This window comes from Pelobates fuscus, chromosome 9 (genome assembly GCF_036172605.1).
Source record: "Pelobates fuscus isolate aPelFus1 chromosome 9, aPelFus1.pri, whole genome shotgun sequence".
In the NCBI taxonomy this organism is placed as follows: domain Eukaryota; kingdom Metazoa; phylum Chordata; class Amphibia; order Anura; family Pelobatidae; genus Pelobates; species Pelobates fuscus.
The window spans coordinates 29,006,401-29,025,609 of NC_086325.1; the positions used below are offsets into that span (position 1 = coordinate 29,006,401).

General features: G+C 47.9%; 1 protein-coding gene across 1 annotated transcript in view; it reads right to left on the bottom strand.

The window, feature by feature from the left end:
- RTN2 (reticulon 2) overlaps positions 1–16,721 on the bottom strand; it is a 45,173-nt gene extending 28,452 nt beyond the window's left edge. Inside the window, exons 1-3 of the mRNA XM_063431772.1 lie at positions 16,515–16,721; positions 15,007–15,057; positions 11,495–11,818 (exon numbers count right to left, since the gene is read on the bottom strand). Coding sequence (XP_063287842.1) covers positions 11,495–11,818; positions 15,007–15,057; positions 16,515–16,545 — 406 coding nt within the window. The 5' untranslated portion in view covers positions 16,546–16,721. The remainder of the gene's footprint in view (positions 1–11,494; positions 11,819–15,006; positions 15,058–16,514) is intronic.
- Positions 16,722–19,209: the final 2,488 nt, after the last annotated feature.

A 19,209-nucleotide genomic window follows, 5' to 3' on the forward strand; every position in this document is an offset into this window, starting at 1 on the left:
CCTGTCCTCATTCCAAGCTCTTCCCGGCTGACATACACCAATCAGTCACAACATTAAAGGCACCTGCCTAATACTCTGTAGGTCCCCCTCCTGCTGCCAAAACAGCTCTGAGGCGTGGAGGCTTGGACTCCACAAGACCTCTGAACGTGTCCTGTAATATCTGGCACCAAGATATTAGCAGCAGATCATTTAAGTCCTGCAAGTTGCAAGCTGAGGTGTCCATGGACCTGGTTTAATGTTCGAGGGGGACCTACACGATATTAAGCAGCTGATTTTAATGTTGTGGTTGATCTGTGTATATAACATTAGCATTCTGACTGGTATTGCTGTGCAATTTGTTGGCTCTGTTACATTATTATTATTATTGCCATTTATATAGCGCCAACAGATTCTGTAGCGCTTTACAATATTATGAGAGGGGATTTAACTATAAATAAACATCATAATAATCATCACTGAGTTCACACTGATGCAAATGTAAACTTCTTTGCTCCTAAGGTATAATATACTGGAGATGTGTATAAGTTGCAGAAGGGTATATCTATGAATGTCTTTCAGTTGTATATCATGCCCCTGCACTTTATTTCATGTGTCAGTTCCTGTACTTTGAAAATAAATGTCTATTAAATGATCTAAACGAAGTTTAATTTGTGAATTCTTTTATATCACATATGCCATACACCACCTTTGTGTCCACAGCTTTACATCTTCTTATTGTGCTATACTATCATTATTAAAGCTGTACCATAGCATACAATAGGAGCTATAAATGGTGAGAAATTATTGGCCAACAGTCTAGGAGTGAGGCACTCAGCAGGAACATTCCATTGGTTTCCACGGTAACTACTTTTAGCAAATTACCCCAGAACTGCCACAATCAGAACTGTAGCCCCATGTAGCTAGAGCGCAGCTAAGCGGAAAAAGGCCTTGACAGGGGTTAGGAGGCGGGCTTAGGAGGAAGTAAGCGAGGGTTGGAATTATGGGTAAGTGGGATTGGCTATTTAAATGAGCAGCCATTTTAGGTGAGTCATTCTAACTTCCTACCTGGTCGAGTTTGTGTTCGCCTCGGGGAGCGCGGACTTTGCTTGGTCGGATTTCTTTTGTCTCCTCTGCAGGAACAATGGACGACGTGGAGCGTTTGCTGGAAGGGATCAGGTCGGCAGCACGGCATCAAGGTGTGGACTGGCTACGGGCACAGCTTGGCCCTGCCCTGGCGGAGGCGGCGGATCGGGACGGCGATGGCGGGAGACCGGTCCGGGCCCGGAGGCCCCCGAGGAGGCTAAGCCCGGGCGCGGGGCCCGGTGAAGTGGTACCCGGTAGCAGTGGAGTTCCAGTTCCGACCGGCAGCAGGCCCGGGAGCCGCGTGGTCGAGGCCTTGCCTCCCCGTGTGCGGACGGAGCCTCGGATGTGCACTAGGCGGCAAAGGGATATCGTGGACGGGGGCGCGGCTGCTAGCAGGTCGGAGGCGGCCGGGCGGCCCCCTGGTGCTTCGAGACCCACGGAGGGGAGGCCCAGGAGGGCTTCCCCCCCTTCGGACAGCGGAGACGATGAGGAGGCTGGATCCGGGAGACCGCATGGCAGGCATCAGGCAAGTGCAGAGGGCTCAGGTCGGGGCCCTCTTGGCGGGAAGGTTGTTCGGGGGAGCTCTGCCACTGGGGGGGGCGGGAGTAAGCCGGTTGGGGGTACACAGGCCTTAGTGGGAAAGGGGGAGGGCCCTGGGGCCCCGAAGAGAAAATGTGGCTCTAAAGGAGTAAGTTCTAAGGGTGGTAGGGGTTCCCGGGAGGGGGCCAGGTCAGACAGAGGGTCTCCCGTAGGGGTGGTGGGTAGTTCGGGGCCATCGGGGTCTGGCAAGCAAGGGGTCAGAGGTAAGGGGGTGGGGGAGGGGGTTTCGGAGGTAGCTAGGCAAGGGCGTAGGGTAGGCCGGGAGTCGGGTCTTTCCGTAGTGGAGGGGCGCAGGGGGGGCCCGGGTTCCAGGAGTAGTAGTGACAGTCCCTCGCCCGTTAGATCTCTGGGGTCCCGGGATGCTCGGGGGCGGTCGGGTCGGCACTGCTCCCCCTCGGATAGCTCAGCAGGGGAAGGTGCGGCAGCCCCTCGGTATGGACAGCAGGGGCGGCTTGCTGGTAGAGACGGGAGGAGTCGTAGCCCCAGGGGTTCCCGGGTGCCACGTGGTGGTAGAGGTCAGCGGGAGGCTTCGGTGCAGAGCAGGCGCTCCCGGGGTCGGGACGGGAGGGGAGTGGATGTTCGTTACCCCCTACCCAGGACTTCTTCTCCTTGTCCTAGATTTCGGAGCCGTTCTGCTTCCTCACAGGCTGGGCACCGGGTGGGCTCCCCGGTCGGCGAGATGGCGGCGGAAGTTCCTCTTCCCGGACGTCAGGCGATCTGTACTGCAGCCCCCACCGCTCCGGTGTCGGGGGGCTTGGCCGGTGAGTCCAGTGGGTCACTACACTCTAGCGCACTAGTTACCACACTTCAGGCACTACTCCACTCATTGGGGGCGGGGGGTGACACTAGCGGCGTTGGTCAGGTGTGGGCTCCGGGTGCAGTGGCTTCAGGTTCTCGGATCCGGGATTCCGCGGGGCCTAGTTCGGGCGGGGATTTGGTGGTGCCGCAGGACGTAGGGGAGGTTGGGAGCGAAAGGGCTGAGTTGTCCGGGGGTATCCCCGACGCGGCTAGGCAGCACGCGTACGTATCTTTTGCGGGCCCACTGGGGGTCCATTTGAAACAGGACGTGAAGGATAAGATTTGGAAGGGCGAGTTCTGTGAGATTTTCTCCCTCCTCCCGTTAGAGGACTTCATTGACCTCAAGGAGGAGGATAAGAAGGATGAGAAAAAGGAGGAGGAGGAGAAGAGGAAGCGGTACCGCAAGATACCGAAGTCCTTCGGTAATTGGTTGCGGGCTTTTTGTGTGCTGGCTAGCGTGCTCGGCGAGAAATCGCCGGGGTTGTGCTCGTCTTTGTTCTGCTATTTGGATGGCATTTGGGAGGCGTACCGGACTTACGGGGGGTTGGCCTGGTGGAGGTACGACGAGCAGTTTCGGCAGCGGCTGGCGGCTAACCCGGGTATGCGGTGGGACCAAATGGACCTGCCGCTCTGGATGAAGCTAATGATGGCGCAAAAAGCGCAGCCCTTTCAGAGCTCGGCCGGCGCCAGGGGGCAGTCCGCCTCGTCGGCCACCTTACAAAAGGGCTTATGCTGGCTCTATAACGAGGGCCAATGCAAATGGGGAGCCTCCTGTCGTTTCAAGCATGAGTGCTCCGGCTGCGGGGGAGCTCATGGGCTCAACCGCTGCTTTAAGAAGGGTAAGTCCGGAGGCGCCGGCGCGGCTGTCGCGCCGGGGGGAGGGGGTGCATCCGCTTCCCCTGGGCCTAACCCCAGTGAAGCTAAGCGCGATGGAGCCGTGGCTAGGCCGCTACGGTAACAGGGTGGACGCTGCGGTGCTCCTGGCGGGGTTTGCGGTGGGGTTCTTTATTCCGTTTCAGGAGCGACGAGGGGGTCAAGGGAGGCTGCGCAACCTGAAGTCTGTGGCGGACTTCCCGGATGTGGTTGGGGAAAAGCTGGGCAAAGAAGTCGGACTGGGCCGCATGGCAGGCCCGTTTGTAGTGCCTCCGCTGGAGGGCCTGCGGGTTTCCCCACTTGGGGTGGTCCCCAAGAAGGAGCCGGGTAAATTTAGACTCATTCACCATCTCTCATACCCGAAAGGGGAGTCGGTGAATGACGGTATTCATAAGGAATTGTGCTCGGTGTCATATGCATCTTTCGACCGGGCGGTCGATTTGGTCCGGCGGGCCGGGCATGGGGCCCTGATGGCTAAGGTGGACATCGAGGCCGCGTTCCGGCTGCTACCGGTCCACCGGGACTGTCATCACCTGCTGGGGTGTTTCTTTGAAGGGGCCTACTTCGTGGACTTGTGTCTGCCTATGGGCTGTTCCATTTCGTGCTCCTATTTTGAGAAATTCAGCACTTTTCTCGAATGGGTGATACGGGTGGAAGCGGGGAGTCGTCTTATTGTACATTATCTAGATGATTTTCTGTGTGTGGGACCGGCCGGTTCCCTGGATTGCCTGCGCCTGCTGCGGACGGTTGAGTGGGTGGCGGGCCAATTCGGGGTTCCGCTGGCGGCGGATAAGACCGAGGGCCCGACCCGTGTCTGAGTTTTCTAGGTCTGGAGATTGACTCTGGGAGGGGAGAATGTCGGCTGCCCCAGGATAAGCTGGCAAGGCTTCGGGGGGCGGTGGCTGCCGTTGCTGGGGCACGCAAGGTGACTCTGGTGCAGCTACAGTCTTTGATTGGGTTGCTCAATTTTGCGTGTCGGGTCATCCCGATGGGAAGGGTGTTTAGTCGCAGCTTGTCGGCCGCTACCGCGGGGGTTAGATCCCCGCACCATTTCGTACGGGTGTCGGCGGCCATGCGAGCGGACTTGGGCATCTGGGATGCCTTCTTGCGGGATTTTAATGGGACGGTGTTGTTCCGGCAGGAGGGCCAGTCGTCGGCCGAGCTGGAGCTTTTTACGGATGCTTCGGGCAGTATAGGCTTTGGGGCATATTTCGGGGGCTCCTGGTGTGCGGAGCGGTGGCCGGACTCTTGGGGTTCGAGCCCTCTTATGCGCAACTTGGCTTTCTTGGAGTTGTTCCCGTTGGTCGTTGCAGTAGCGTTATGGGGTGACAGGCTGCGTGATCGGAAAGTGGTATTTTTCTCGGATAACATGGCGGTGGTTCACGCGGTGAATCGCCAGTCGGCGGCCTCAAAGCCGGTGGTTCAGCTGCTTAGGCGACTGGTATTGCTGTGTATGTCCCGAAATGTTGTTTTTCGCGCGCGCCATGTTCCCGGCTATTTGAATGAGGTGGCTGATGCTCTATCTCGTTTTCAGTGGTCCCGTTTCTGGCTGGCGGCGCCGGGGGCATCGAAGGAAGGGCTGGCTTGCCCGGACGAGATTTGGCAGCTGGGGGCGTCCTGCTTGGAGGACTCGTGAAGGCTTCTCTGGCACCGGCCACTTGGGCCTCGTACAGTAAGGTTTGGGGCTTGTGGGAACGGTCACTGGAGGGGTTGGCCATGGACAGCGGGGAGGCCCTGCGGGACGCTTTCTTGTGGTACACCTGTCAGTTGCTGACAAAAGGGCCGTCCCCTGCCGTGGTGGACAGATCCATGGCGGCTATGGCGTTTTGGTTTCGGTGGCATGGGAAGGAGGACTTTACCAAGACCTTCGTCATCAGGCAAGCCCTGAAGGGTTATCGCAAGGGGCGCAGGGCGCCGGATACCAGGCGCCCGGTGTCGGTGCGGCTGCTGGGGGACTTGGTGGGTATATTGCATGAGGTTTGTTTTGATGGGTTTGAGGCTTTACTGTTCAAAGTAGCGTTTGTTTTGGCGTTTTTTGGGGCATTCCGAGTAGGGGAATTGGTGAGTGCTAGTAAACTGGCGCAGGGGGGCCTGCAATTGTCGGGGGTCCGTATCCTGGATAGGAAGGTGGTGGTGCACCTTGGCAGGTCCAAAACGGACGTCCGCGGCGTGGGCCGGGACGTGACACTGGGGGCCTTGCCAGGCTCGGCTTTGTGCCCGGTGGCTGCTACGGTGGAGTATCTGGCGCGGAGGCCAGCGGTGGGGGGCTCCTTATTGGTGCATGCTGACGGATCGTCCCTTTCTCGGTTCCAGTTCACGAAAGTTTTTCGGTTGGGCTTGGGCAGGTTGGGGCTTCAAGCTGCACGATTTGGGACGCACTCGTTCCGTATTGGGGCGGCCACGGAGGCCGCACGGTTGGGATTGGGGGACGAGGTGGTGAAGAGGATCGGGAGGTGGGAATCGGTAAGATTCCGCTCCTATGTCCGGTTGGGTCTATTGGATTAATGGCAGGGGACTGTTTCGTATTTCAAAAAAAAAAAAAAAAAAAAAAATGTGTAGAGCCATCAAATTCGAAAGGTTTTGTGTTATGATGTGAGGGGTAATGGCTATGTTGGGATGTTTCGCTGTGTTGGTTGGGGATGGGGTAGGGGTCTCTGTTGGACTTCCCTCATCATTTGTTTTCTCCCCCCAGGGCGTGTGGCATGGATCGTGGGCCATTCGTTTGTCTTCTGGGCCGAGAGGAGGGCCCCAGCTCGAGCGCAAGGCCAGCAGCTGGGTTTTCTGAGAGGCCAGTTGGCAGTTCGTTGGTTTGGGTATCGGGGTTTTTGCTGGGGGGATGTTTGTGGGAAACTGTTTGGGATGCTGGCAGCAGGGTACTCGCCAGACGTGCTGGTATTACATGTGGGGGGAAATGACCTGGGCCTTACGCCGCAGCGCCGGCTGGTGAAGTGGATGAAGCAGGACATTAATAAGTTAAGGGGCCTGCTTCCGGGGGTAATGTTGGTCTGGTCTGAGATTGTCCCGCGGCGCCGGTGGCGGCACGCTCGGGACCCGGGGGCTATGGAGAGGTGCAGGAAGAAGGTGAATAGCTTGATGGCAAGCTTTGTGCGGAAAGTAGGGGGTGTAGTGGTACGGCACCTGGAGTTGGAGGAAGGGTTGCCAGGATACTACCGCTCGGATGGTGTTCACCTCTCGGATGTGCGTTTGGACCTGCTCAACTTGGGTTGGCAGGATGGTATAAGGATGGCTCTGTTTCTTCGGGGTGGCGGAGCTCAGACAGCTTAAGGGGTCAAGGTCTGAGCTTGTGGCGGGACGGGGAGCTGAAGGAGAGGAAATAGGCTCCCCTGGATGAACGTGAGGTGGAATAAACAGATTGTGGTCATCGGTGGTTGAGAGGTTTCGAGTCCTGGAGGTGGCTCAGAACCTGGTGGGGCAGGGGTATCCGGGTATACCCCTGCCGTGGTTAATGGTGGTTGGCACTTTGATATAAAGTTGGTGTATGTTATAATTATGTATATATGTGTTATTATATGGGGGTCATTGCCTTTTGTATGGTAGCCGAAGGAACAGGATGCGAGGGGGCGGAGTATGGGGGGCAATGACCCATGTTTACCTGTTAATTTATTATCGATATTATTATTATTATTATTATTATTATAATTATTGGTTAATAAAGCTGTGGACAAATTTCCCCATACTACTTAGTGTCTGTGTATTATTGGGTTAGGTTATGGGGGTGGTTTGTCCTGGATTCCGACTGCCCAAATGGCGACTATAGACCTGTCATGTAGCCCCATGTAGCTAGAGCGCAGCTAAGCGGAAAAAGGCCTTGACAGGGGTTAGGAGGCGGGCTTAGGAGGAAGTAAGCGAGGGTTGGAATTATGGGTAAGTGGGATTGGCTATTTAAATGAGCAGCCATTTTAGGTGAGTCATTCTAACTTCCTACCTGGTCGAGTTTGTCCCACCCACCCTCCCTTTGTTTGTTTTGTGTTTATTTAACCCGTTTCTTTCACAGCGGCGGGACGGGGAGCTGAAGGAGAGGAAATAGGCTCCCCTGGATGAACGTGAGGTGGAATAAACAGATTGTGGTCATCGGTGGTTGAGAGGTTTCGAGTCCTGGAGGTGGCTCAGAACCTGGTGGGGCAGGGGTATCCGGGTATACCCCTGCCGTGGTTAATGGTGGTTGGCACTTTGATATAAAGTTGGTGTATGTTATAATTATGTATATATGTGTTATTATATGGGGGTCATTGCCTTTTGTATGGTAGCCGAAGGAACAGGATGCGAGGGGGCGGAGTATGGGGGGCAATGACCCATGTTTACCTGTTAATTTATTATCGATATTATTATTATTATTATTATTATTATTATAATTATTGGTTAATAAAGCTGTGGACAAATTTCCCCATACTACTTAGTGTCTGTGTATTATTGGGTTAGGTTATGGGGGTGGTTTGTCCTGGATTCCGACTGCCCAAATGGCGACTATAGACCTGTCAAGTTACAAGGGGTCTTGATGACGATGTCTATGTATGCTGGTGGTCTGTCGCCAGTTCTGAAACGAGGAGACCAGTAAACAAGGATGCAGTAGGGGAGGCAAGAAATAGTCTGATTCCTGTAATAGATTGGGGAATGTAGAAGGTTGAGAATGGAATACTGATTTATCCTAATACAAAGAATACTAACTGTGGTTCTGTTTAACCCCACATATTAAATCCTCCCAAAGACAAACAGAAGAGGTGGTTTGGTAAATATTTGTGCTTAAAATTCGTATTTGGCAAGGCTGGGTTTGTTTAGATTTACAGAAGAGGTTGTCACGTGTCACCTCGTAATGGGGAAGTCATGAACTAATTTGCATTCATCACAGATTGTGAGGTATAAGAAACTGTACCAATTCCAGTGACTAAACCTACAGTATTCTGCTGAGCTTTATATGCAGGGTGAAGCAATAGAAACAGCGTAACATGGTTATTGATTAGGTAAAATTATACCCATTCTCAATTCAATTCAATGGAAAGCAAGCCACTTAACTGCATTGCCGAAATACAGCTGCATCAATGGAATACTTCTAATATTACGATCATGGAAATCTTGGATGCTAAGTCTTGTATTGGGTAGAAATGAATGCACAAATTATCGATCCAAACATCTCCCGTGACAGATTCCTAGTAATAAGGTCTTGCGTAATAGGAATTCATAGACCTTTTGCCAGGGCTCGGAGGCTTGTGGTGTAGTTTAGCTATGGGTGATCTACAGTGGGTTCTGGTTCAATCATGTGAATTCAGGATTTTGTCTATCTCACCAAAGCTCAGTTGTTTCCATCCTAGTCCTCTGGATGGACTAGTTGTCCAGAATTGGTTAGAATTCCCAATGGACTGGAATTGGAATGTACCTAGATCCTGGACTGTCAGTGTACCTTGACGACTGGGTAGGACACCGTTAGACTAAACGACTAGCATTCACATTAGCCCTAAGGTAAAAGTAGATGCTCACTTAACAATGCTCGAAAATTAACTTACCAGGGTTTGAAATTTTAAGTCCTAGGAAACTAGCCAGGCCTTAGAAGTTACTCACCACTGAAAAACTGGAGGGTCCATGGCACATTCTCCAGGAGTGAATGTCTATTTGCCAGAACTAAATTTTGACTCCCCAATGGCTAGTAGCAAGTAGAAACTGCCATATAATAATATAACTGCCATATAATAATATCAAAATATCAAAGAGCGACCCCCTTAAAGGGGATCTGTCACTTACCAGGATTTTTAGCGTGTGTCTACTTATCCCTATCTTTAGGTGTGATAAATTAAATTAAACATAGAAATGTACACTTCTTTATCCTGCCACTGGGTGCCTCCATTTTAGCTGCCTGTACGTCATTATTACACCGGGCAGTCAGCATTGAGAAAGCAGAACGAGAAGAGAATAAATTAAACAATGTTTCTATCTGTCCTCCTCATTTGCATTGTTTGCCCTGGGTTTGAGAAGCTGGGGTCATATAGGACATATAGGAGCTCTTATCTTATAAATGCTGAGGAATATATTGACTGTATTGCACAAATATCACATTCCATTCACATGAAAACAATCAAGTTCCACAGGGAAGACTAGCTCTGTGCTCATTCCTGTTGCTCTGTTAATTTACTGAATGTTTGTATATTCAGTACGTAAATACCAGGGCTTGTCAACCATTTTACCTGCTTCATTAAAGGCACATCCCATTCCATGCACTATGCACACTGATCAGCCACAACATTAAAACTGTCTGCCTAATATCGTGTAGACCCCCCTTGTGCTACCAAAACAGGTCTGATGCGTCGAGGCATGGACTTCACAAGACCTCTGAACTTGTCCTGTGGTATCTGGCACCAAGACATAAGCAGCAAATTCTTTAAGCTCTGCAAGATGGGAGGTGGGACCTCCATGGATTGGATTTATGGTTCCAGCACTCCCACAGTTGCTTGATTGGATTGAGATCTGGCTACACCTTGAATTCTTTGTCATGTCCATCAAACCATACCTAAACAAGTTTTGCAGTGTGGCAGGGTGCATTATACTGCTGAGGCCACTGCTATCAGGGACACCATTGTCATGAAGGAATGTACGTGGTCTGCAACAATCGCTAGGTAGGTGATACCTGTCAAAGTAACATTCACATGAATGCCTGGACCCAAGCTTTCCCAGCAGGACATTGTCCATAGCATAACACTTCCTCTTATGGCCTGCCTTTTTCCCCATAGTGCGTCTTGCTGCCATCTCTTCCCTGGTTAAATGACACACACTCATCTGGCCAGCCACCTGATCTAAAAGAAAATGTGATTCATTGGTCCAGGCAACCTTCTTCCATTGCTTCATGGATCTCACGCTCAGTCCTTGTTGAAGGCCCTTTCGGCGATGCACTGTGTGTTCTGACACCTTTCTATCATGGCCAGCATTAAGATTCTCAGCAATTTGAGCTACAGTTGTTCTGTTGTGTCATCAGAATACACGAGCTATCCTTCACTCTCCATGTGTAACAATGAGCCTTGGGCACCCATGATGCTGGCGTTGCACCACTTTTGGTAGGTACCAGCCACTGTAAACCTGGAACACCCCACAAGACTTGCCATTTTGGAGAGGCTCTGTCCCAGTCACCTATCACTATTTGACCCTTGTCAAAGTCACTCGGATCTTTTCTTCTGCCCAATTTTCCTGCTTCCAACACATGACATTCAAGATCTGACTCACCTGCTGCCTAATATATCCCACCCCTTGGCTGGTGGCATTGTGATGATCAACGCTATTAACTTCACCTGTCAGTGGTTTTAATGTTGTGGCTGATCAATGTATACTGTGCTTACAGGTTGTTCTCAGTAGGGTTTTGGATTCTCCCTGGGCCGAGTGACGCTTTGTCACTGCTGCTGCTGTGAGTGTATTTCCCATGGAGCCCAGTCTCTAGCAATTTGACTGGCTGAACATCATAGGAAATAAACAGGGTTATTCAATAAAGTGAGAATTCAAAGTTATTATCTAGGGATTGACCGATATGATTTTTTAGAGCCGATACTGATAATCTGTGAACTTTCAGGCCGATAGCTTGCTGATATTCTGTACATTTACCGTATTTCTTTTTTTTTTTTTTCAAAAAAGTGGTAAATGCACAAAATATACATGCAAGTCAGATTTTCTTTTATGTTTTCAAGAATATTTACGTGTGTGTAGTCGATGCAGTGAGAGTATTTGATTAGTAAATGCAGTGTGTGTGTGTGTGTGTTTGTATAGTGGATGCAGTGTGCTTGATTGTGTAGTGGATGCAGTGTGGGTGTTTGTGTAGTGGATGCAGTGTGGGTAGTGGATTTAGTGTGTGTGTGTTTGTGTAGTGGATGCATTGTGTTCCTTACCACCCCCCCCCCCCCTTACATAGTGTTCATTTCCATCCCCCCTCCCCATAGTGTTCCTTAACACCTCCATCCCCTGTCCCATAGTGTTCTATCACCCCCGTCCCATAGTGATAGATGAGGAATTAAGATGCCCGAGTGGAATGCTAATGATGGAGGAGTATATGAGTGGAGCATATGTGCTGGGAAACAAAAATTGTTATAGCAATATACAATTGTTATTACATGCATTTACAGCAATAAAAACAAATACATGATTGCAGTCCAGTCTTTTTCTTTAATCTTACCTATCCTCCAGTCTATATCTGGGAGGTGAGGCTTCGCCACAAACTCTACCTCCTCTTGGATCCTCGGGGGTGGAGCTTGTGGGAGTTGGGGAAGTTGACAAAGTTTCTCTAACAAGACAAAGGACACCACCTCCTCTTCTGGCGTTTCTGTTCTGGGGGTTTGTTCCTTGCTCAGACTTGAACCCCGTCCCCTTCGTGCTCTGGTTTGGGGACGGGGCAAAGGGACAGTGCTTCCGATAGTGATGTAAGAAAATGTTTGCTCATTGGGTGAAGGTGCGGGCCAGAGGTCAACCTGGGTCACCGTGGGTTCGTCATCAAGTTCAACTGAAAAAGCCCAAACATAAATGATTGTACATAATAAAGTATTATAAGAATTGTATGTACTAAACTAATTCAATGTTTAAAAGGTATGTGTGTTGCCACCTAGAGCAGTGGGTTTTAACTGTTTGCTCTGGTACAAATTCTGTTGTGTGTATCGCTGATCTTAATCACCCTTATATCTTTCGATGTCATATGGGAGTGGGTGGCCTACCCAACATAATACCTGACCACCACAGATTCACTCACTGCTTCCTGCAAAGTAGGGACTTTTCCACAGTGAGAGACACTACCAATTACCCCTGAAAACAATGCCTGCACTCATTGATAGGAACGAGAGACTCTCAGCTAATCAGGGGCGGACTGACAACTCACAGGGCCCTTGGGCAATGGGAGACCATGGGCCCCCTTCTGGTGCAATGTTTTTTGGCTACTGCTACTTTTCTCCCCCTTCTTTGTGTGGCTCTCACTCAGATATTATATGCATGCCGCCAAGCACCCATAATGGCTGTGTGAGAACCACCCGCAAGGCCCCCAAACAGGGTTTTGCTTTTAGGAGGTTAATCCAACCAAAAACAGTGTTTTAATAAAGGACTGAGGGAGATAGGGACTGAGGTAAGTGAAGGGAGAGATGGGTGCTGAGGTGGGTGGAGGAGAGCATGGGGCTGATGTGGGTGCTGAGGGAGATAGGGATTGAGGTGGGTGAAGGGGGGCATAGGGCTGATGTGGGTGCTGAGGGAGATAGGGACTAAGGTAAGTGAAGGGGGAGATGGGTGGGTGCTGAGGTGGGTGGAGGAGAGCATGGGGCTGAAATGAGTGTTGGGGGAGATGGGGGCTGAGGTGGGTGAAGGATGGTGGGTGCTAGTGGAGGTTGGTGGAGGGGGCTGAGGTGGGTGCTGGGGGCTGAGGTGGGTGAAGGGGAGATGGGTGCTGGGGAGATGGGGGCTGAGGTAAGTGGAGAGGGCATGGTTCTTAGCCCCATGCTCCCCTCCACCAACCTCAGCACCCATCACAGTGTGTCTGTCAGTGAGTATGTGTGTGTGTCAGTCAGTGAGTGTGTCTGTCAGTGAGTGTGTGTGTGTCAGTCTGTCAGTGTCTGTGTGTGTCTGTCAGTGAGTGTGTTTGTTGGTCAGTGCTGCATTGGCTGCGACTGGACAGTGGAGTACCTGGAGGTGCATGGAGGCACGCAACACCACGTAACATTCTGACGTGACATCGACGTAATCCACCTTCACAGGGTTTCAAGAAGTAGCGGGAGGATCAGATTTTTTACAGGGTGCAGACAGCGCCATTTGGGGTATATCAGAGGCCGGACTCCGGAGTCGCATACTGGCAGCGGCAATGTGAGGGGAGTCTGCTTGTTGGATAAAGGGGGTTACTGGCATTTAGTTTATGGGGGGGACTGGGATTTAGTAGAGGGTGGTGCTGTGGTTTAGTAGAGGGGAATGTTTTTTTTTTATACTGTACTTTTCAAAATAAATCTACGTTTTTATTAAAATTTAAGTTTTGGGTTTTTTTTGCGGCCCACATAAACTTAAACCTTGTTTATGTGGCCTGTGCTAGACTTTGAGTTTGACATGCTTGGTGTACACTGAATGCATCATGTATCTCTGTGATATATGATGTATTCAATGTTTATAGGAGTGATTTCAGGTAAGGAAAATTTTCACTACAGGTTCACTTTAAAAGTACCCTTAACCCCTTAAGGACCAAACTTCTGAAATAAAAGGGAATCATGACATGTCAGGCACGTCATGTGTCCTTAAGGGGTTAAAGGGACACTGTAGTCTCCAAAACCACTTCAGCTCAATGAAGTGGTCTGGGTGCCAGGTCCCTCAGGTTTTAACTCTTCACATGTAAATATAGCAGTTTCAGAGAAACTGCTATGTTTACATAACCGGGTTAATCCAAGCTCTAGTGGCTGTCTTCCTGAGTATCTGCGAAATTCGCATCCAACGTGCAGAACGTCCATAAGAAAGCATTGAGAAATGCTTTCCTGTGGACTGTTTGAATGCGCGTGCGGCACTTGCCGAACATGCGCATTCCGCTCCACTCGGGAGGTGACATTGGCGGTGGAGGAGAGGTCACCAGCGCAGATGAAGGCCGGTGCTGGATTAAGGTAAGTCTGTGCCAAGGGAGGGGGACCCTGAGGGTGGGGGCACCCTCCGGGCACTAGAGTGTCAGGAAAACCGCTTTGTTTTCCTGACACTATAGTGATCCTTTAACAATGGGCCCCTATAACATAAATGCACAATGCATTTTCTATAAGAATATACCCAGTTAATGTAGATATGCCCTATGCACCAAAATGTCTACATCTCGGTATTGTGTAATTATGATACCATGATCATTAGTAATCCACGGCACCTCCCAACATTGCAAACAGTCAAAACCGACACTTTCATTGTAGTGTTTACAGGTGGCGGTGGGCTATTCTAAGACATTTTAGCTGAGTTTGTGACCTACATATTCATTTATGTTAATTGAAAATGTAATTTAGAATAAGATCAAAGTATCTTATTTACACAGATCAATTGTAGTTTAACCCTTTTAGGAAAATGTGGTCCTGGCACTTTGTCTATCACGAGGGGCTTAAGAAAATCTTTCTATTGGTATGAATCTCTGTTACACACTCAGTCACACCAAAAAACAGAAACTAAATAAAAGGCAAATATGTGCACGGTACACAGGCCTTATACAATCCCAGATACTTTTGAAGAGTAATTAAGAAACAAAACATGGATCCCACTGGTGATACAGTGTAAAAAACCTATATAGTTACAAATGAAATTCCCCGTATAGATATTTATAGCAATGTAAACTAATTAAAAAATGCACTTCCTGTTAACCCTGTATCTTTTCTAATCTACTTGACTCCGAAGAACAACACCAACTCAAATGACTTCTAATTCTTTTCGGAGATGAGCAGTCGAAGTCAGATGATATCCTGTTGATGAAAATGCAGACCCCACTCTAATCTAGAGCAGGGAGGGTGAGCCAGTGGATGTTACGCTGACTAGGGATGATGGGAGTTTCAGTCCACCATAATTTGAAAATAAACTCATTGATCAACATTGCCCTGGAGTGGTCATAAGTATTATCCCACCCATCCCTGCGCTACTGCACATGAAGGTGCCATTCATAGTGTGCGTGAGCAAAGTACTTGTATATGTGAAATTCAAGAAGGTTTTTACCATCTGGCGGGCACGAGTCTGGGGTGCTCGATGCTGTTGACGGGGCATCCTCTGTGGGAAAGACAAAAAAATGTAATACATTCTGTATTGATGCATGTATGGCACAAAGGATGCTATTTAACAACACGGTTTATATATAATATCTCCAATGAAATGTCCTCAATACATAGAAATACCCAATACACAGATGAGACGTCCCTATAAAGAGTATCACAAAGGTATTGTTAAAATATGGTGGCTGTGCTGGGCCAGTTCTAGGAATTTCTGCCCATACAACAGTGTTCCATATATAACAGCCCTGGTTGTCAGGATACAAGGGGCTGACATTAGCCTCCTCACACCATCATCACCTGTTGGGGCGGTATGCATTGTACTGCAAGTTATGTTAATGTTTTATAAATAGACCACCTGTAATCTGGGAATCCCCACCCGCCTGTGATTCATGTTACTATGTTACTATACACAGTGCTATATACACAGTAACAATCAGTGTATTCAAATTAACACACATGTTCATCAAGACACACAGACAAGGCACCTATTTGTATACATAGCAAAACAGGACAAACACATATTAGTGAACTATGTCAGGTACACACAGACAAATGATAATATTAATAACGTTAAACACCCATAGTCCGTGATATAGAAATTAATATACTGAATTAACACCTATTAAATATAGGTATGGAAATAACTGCAATGAGTTAACAATAGAATTTCAAAATGTAGGTCAAAATTACTGATCTAGGAAAATTTCCCAGCTAAGCCATTGTCACTACTTGGGTAATTTAATCTTTCTGTTTTCTTTTCAATTCACTGACATTCCCAGTTTAGCAAATAAATCGTATAAGTATAAAGACAGTAAAAGAAATACTATCTGTACCAATGCAGAGTAATCACACGTGCCATGAGTGTGCTGATACATATATACAAAGGGATATACATACACAGTGTGCAATGGTACAGCTGATAAACACACATTAGCTATGGTTCCACATTGTCCCTTTAATTAGCAGCCCGTATAAAAGATACATCCTTCAGGGTTACAATTATTCCAAGGGAACCCAGCAACATACATTTCCTATAAGTGATCCTATATAACGATGCCAAATGATTATCTTAGATAAGCATATATACAAAATGAATGTAATGTTTTATTTGCAATATATATATACATGGCGAAAATGACATAAATATATACAGTGATTATATGTGATGCATATTTTCACACAAACACGCTTCTTCCATCCATCCATCAGAGACAGACACAGACATGCAGAGTGCAGACACACCTATATATAGACACACACACGCGATGCACATGTTGGTTTAATGACACAGTAATTCTGACCTAGTCGCACACAAAAGGGGTGGTTGGGAACACATGCACGGGTCTCTCGGGGTGGCAATGCCACACGCACACATGCACACAGACAGCGTAAGAAAAACAACATATGATAAAACAATGACCCCCAAGGCATAATGTAACAGCCGGTGACACTTACTGCAATGTGTGAATGAGAGGACGTGTCCCATATCCGCCGCCGGCGTGTGACACCCATACAGACCCACAACACAACACAACACACACACAGACACACCGGCTCGCTATCATCTCATCGTGCCACAATGATACATCACACACACAAACACATACAATGAACACACACAGGCAGAGTGAGAGAAGGGAGGAGAGAGAGACACACAAAGGATAGGGGGAGGGGGAGAGAGTCAGGGAAGAAGAGACTGAAAGGCAGATCCTAGATGGATCTCACCCTCCTCCCTGCCTTGCTCAGCAAAGGGCAATTAACCCCAGGGTAGATTAACTAAGAATCATTACATTTAACCACAGATGTGTTAAGAGTCCCCATCAATGCCCACCTGGGCTTAATTCCCATACAAGATGTAAGCAGGGCCTTATATTGCTTGCAGGGGCCCATTGCAGAGCCCGTACGCTGTCAGGGGCCCCAAGCAGTGACATAGGTTGGCATCTATTAAAAATGACAAAGCCAGAAATATTCAAAATGTTGCGCGCCATTTAAGTGACCCTGCAACTATTCTTTATTGCTGAGAGCATGGTGTCATTACAGCGCCATTTGTACTCCTATCATTGCCAGGTGCTGAAAGAATGCAGAGTCTAGTGAGGGTTACAATCCACAGCATCTTCAGTCTCAATGAATGTTAAGTCAAGTACTATAAGGTTGGGGACCACTATTGTACCTTGTGCTGTAGTCACGGGCACCATTATATGCAGTTTTGCAATCTTGCTACTTCTTATGAATGCAACGCCATTTAGCACCCCTGTTACAGAAACTAAACATTTTTGAAAATCCCTACATTTATCAGTAAATTCTCACTTCTCAAACATATCATATTGTAAAAAAAATATTCACCCCTCTTATAAAAAAAAACCCCTCTGATCTAACCAGTTGCCTCCTAAAGTCTCCAACGTTACCTGGAGTCCACCTGTGCGAGATGAAGAAAAATAAATAAATCACAGTGGCTACCAGCCACCCAGAAACTCTGAATGGGACAAATATGGGGTTAGCAAAGAATTATTTATGGTTATATTTGGGCTTTTTAGTAGTAATAATGTTATATTAATAATGGTGTATTGAGGGGGCATGGCCTGACTGCTTCATTGAAAGAGCTCCTTAATAAAACTTGCGGATTGCCCATGGGAAACTTACTATGGCTTGGAGGAGTAATTGGACATTGCATGCCGACTCCGGAATATGCTTGGAGTTGGGGATGCAGGAGTTGTCAGTCATCATAACCTTTCTGATGTTGTTTTCATTTGTTGTTTTCATTTTCAATATTATTATTATTATTTTATATTATATGATAGAAACATTTGAATACATAAAGGGAATTAACACAGTAAAGGAGGAGATTATATTTAAAAGAAGAAAAACTACCACAACAAGAGGACTCTTAAATTAGAGGGACAAAGGTTTAAAAATAATATCAGGAAGTATTACTTTACTGAGAGGGTAGTGGATGCATGGAATAACCTTCCAGCTGAAGTGGTAGAGGTTAACACAGTAAAGGAGTTTAAGTATGCGTGGGATAGGCATAAGGCTATCCTAACTATAAGATAAGGCCAGGGACTAATGAAAGTATTCAGAACATTAGGCAGACTAGATGGGCCGAATGGTTCTTTTCTGCCGTCACACTCTATGTTTCTATATTTGCCTATGATTCGCAGGCCTAGTAGGAAAACATCTATTTTAGATCCTCCTGGTGGATTTTAAGCAAGGCCATCTGCTACATAGATTTAGTAAATCATATATGTTACTTACATAGCACTGACCTAGTTTTCACGTTATGCATAGCTAAATATTTCATAATTTACAACGTGTACATTTCTTCTGACATGTTTACCATATGCCATTATCGTCTGATACCTTTGAATACATAAAGGGAATTAACACAGTAAAGGAGGAGATTATATTTAAAAGAAGAAAAACTACCACAACAAGAGGACTCTTAAATTAGAGGGACAAAGGTTGCGAGATGAAGAAAAATAAATAAATCACAGAATCTGGAAGACAACAGAGTGTACTAGAGAGCATATCTAGACGAACAGCATCATGAGGACTGAGGGGCTATCAAAACACGTCCAGGGCATGCAGGATAATGACAACAAACACAAGAAAGACCGTTCCAGTCAAAGCCCAAACTTTAAAACAACTGAAAGCCCAAACTTCAAAACAACATTTTTAAAACACTTGAAAATTGCTTTCATTGATGGTCCCCATCCGACGTGACAGAACTTGAGTTTTATTATTATTATTATTATTATGATTTATAAAGCGCCAACATGCTCTGCAGCGCTGTACACTAAATAGAGACAAATAACGCAGATCAGCCACAACATTAAAACCACCTGCCTAATATTGTGTAGGTCTCCCTCATGCTGACAAAACAGCTCAGATGCGTTGAGGCATGAACTCCACAAGATCACTGAACATGCCCTGTGGTATCAGGCACCAAGACATTAGGAGCAGGTTCTTTAAGTCCTGCAAGTTGTAAGGTGGGGCCTCCATGGATCGGAGTTGCTGTTCCAGCACATCCCACAGATATTCAATCAGATTAAGTTCCAGGGAATCTGGAGGCCAAGATAACACCTTGAACTGTTTGTCATGTTCCTGAAACCATTCCTGAACTATTTTTGCACTGTGGCAGGGTGATTATCCT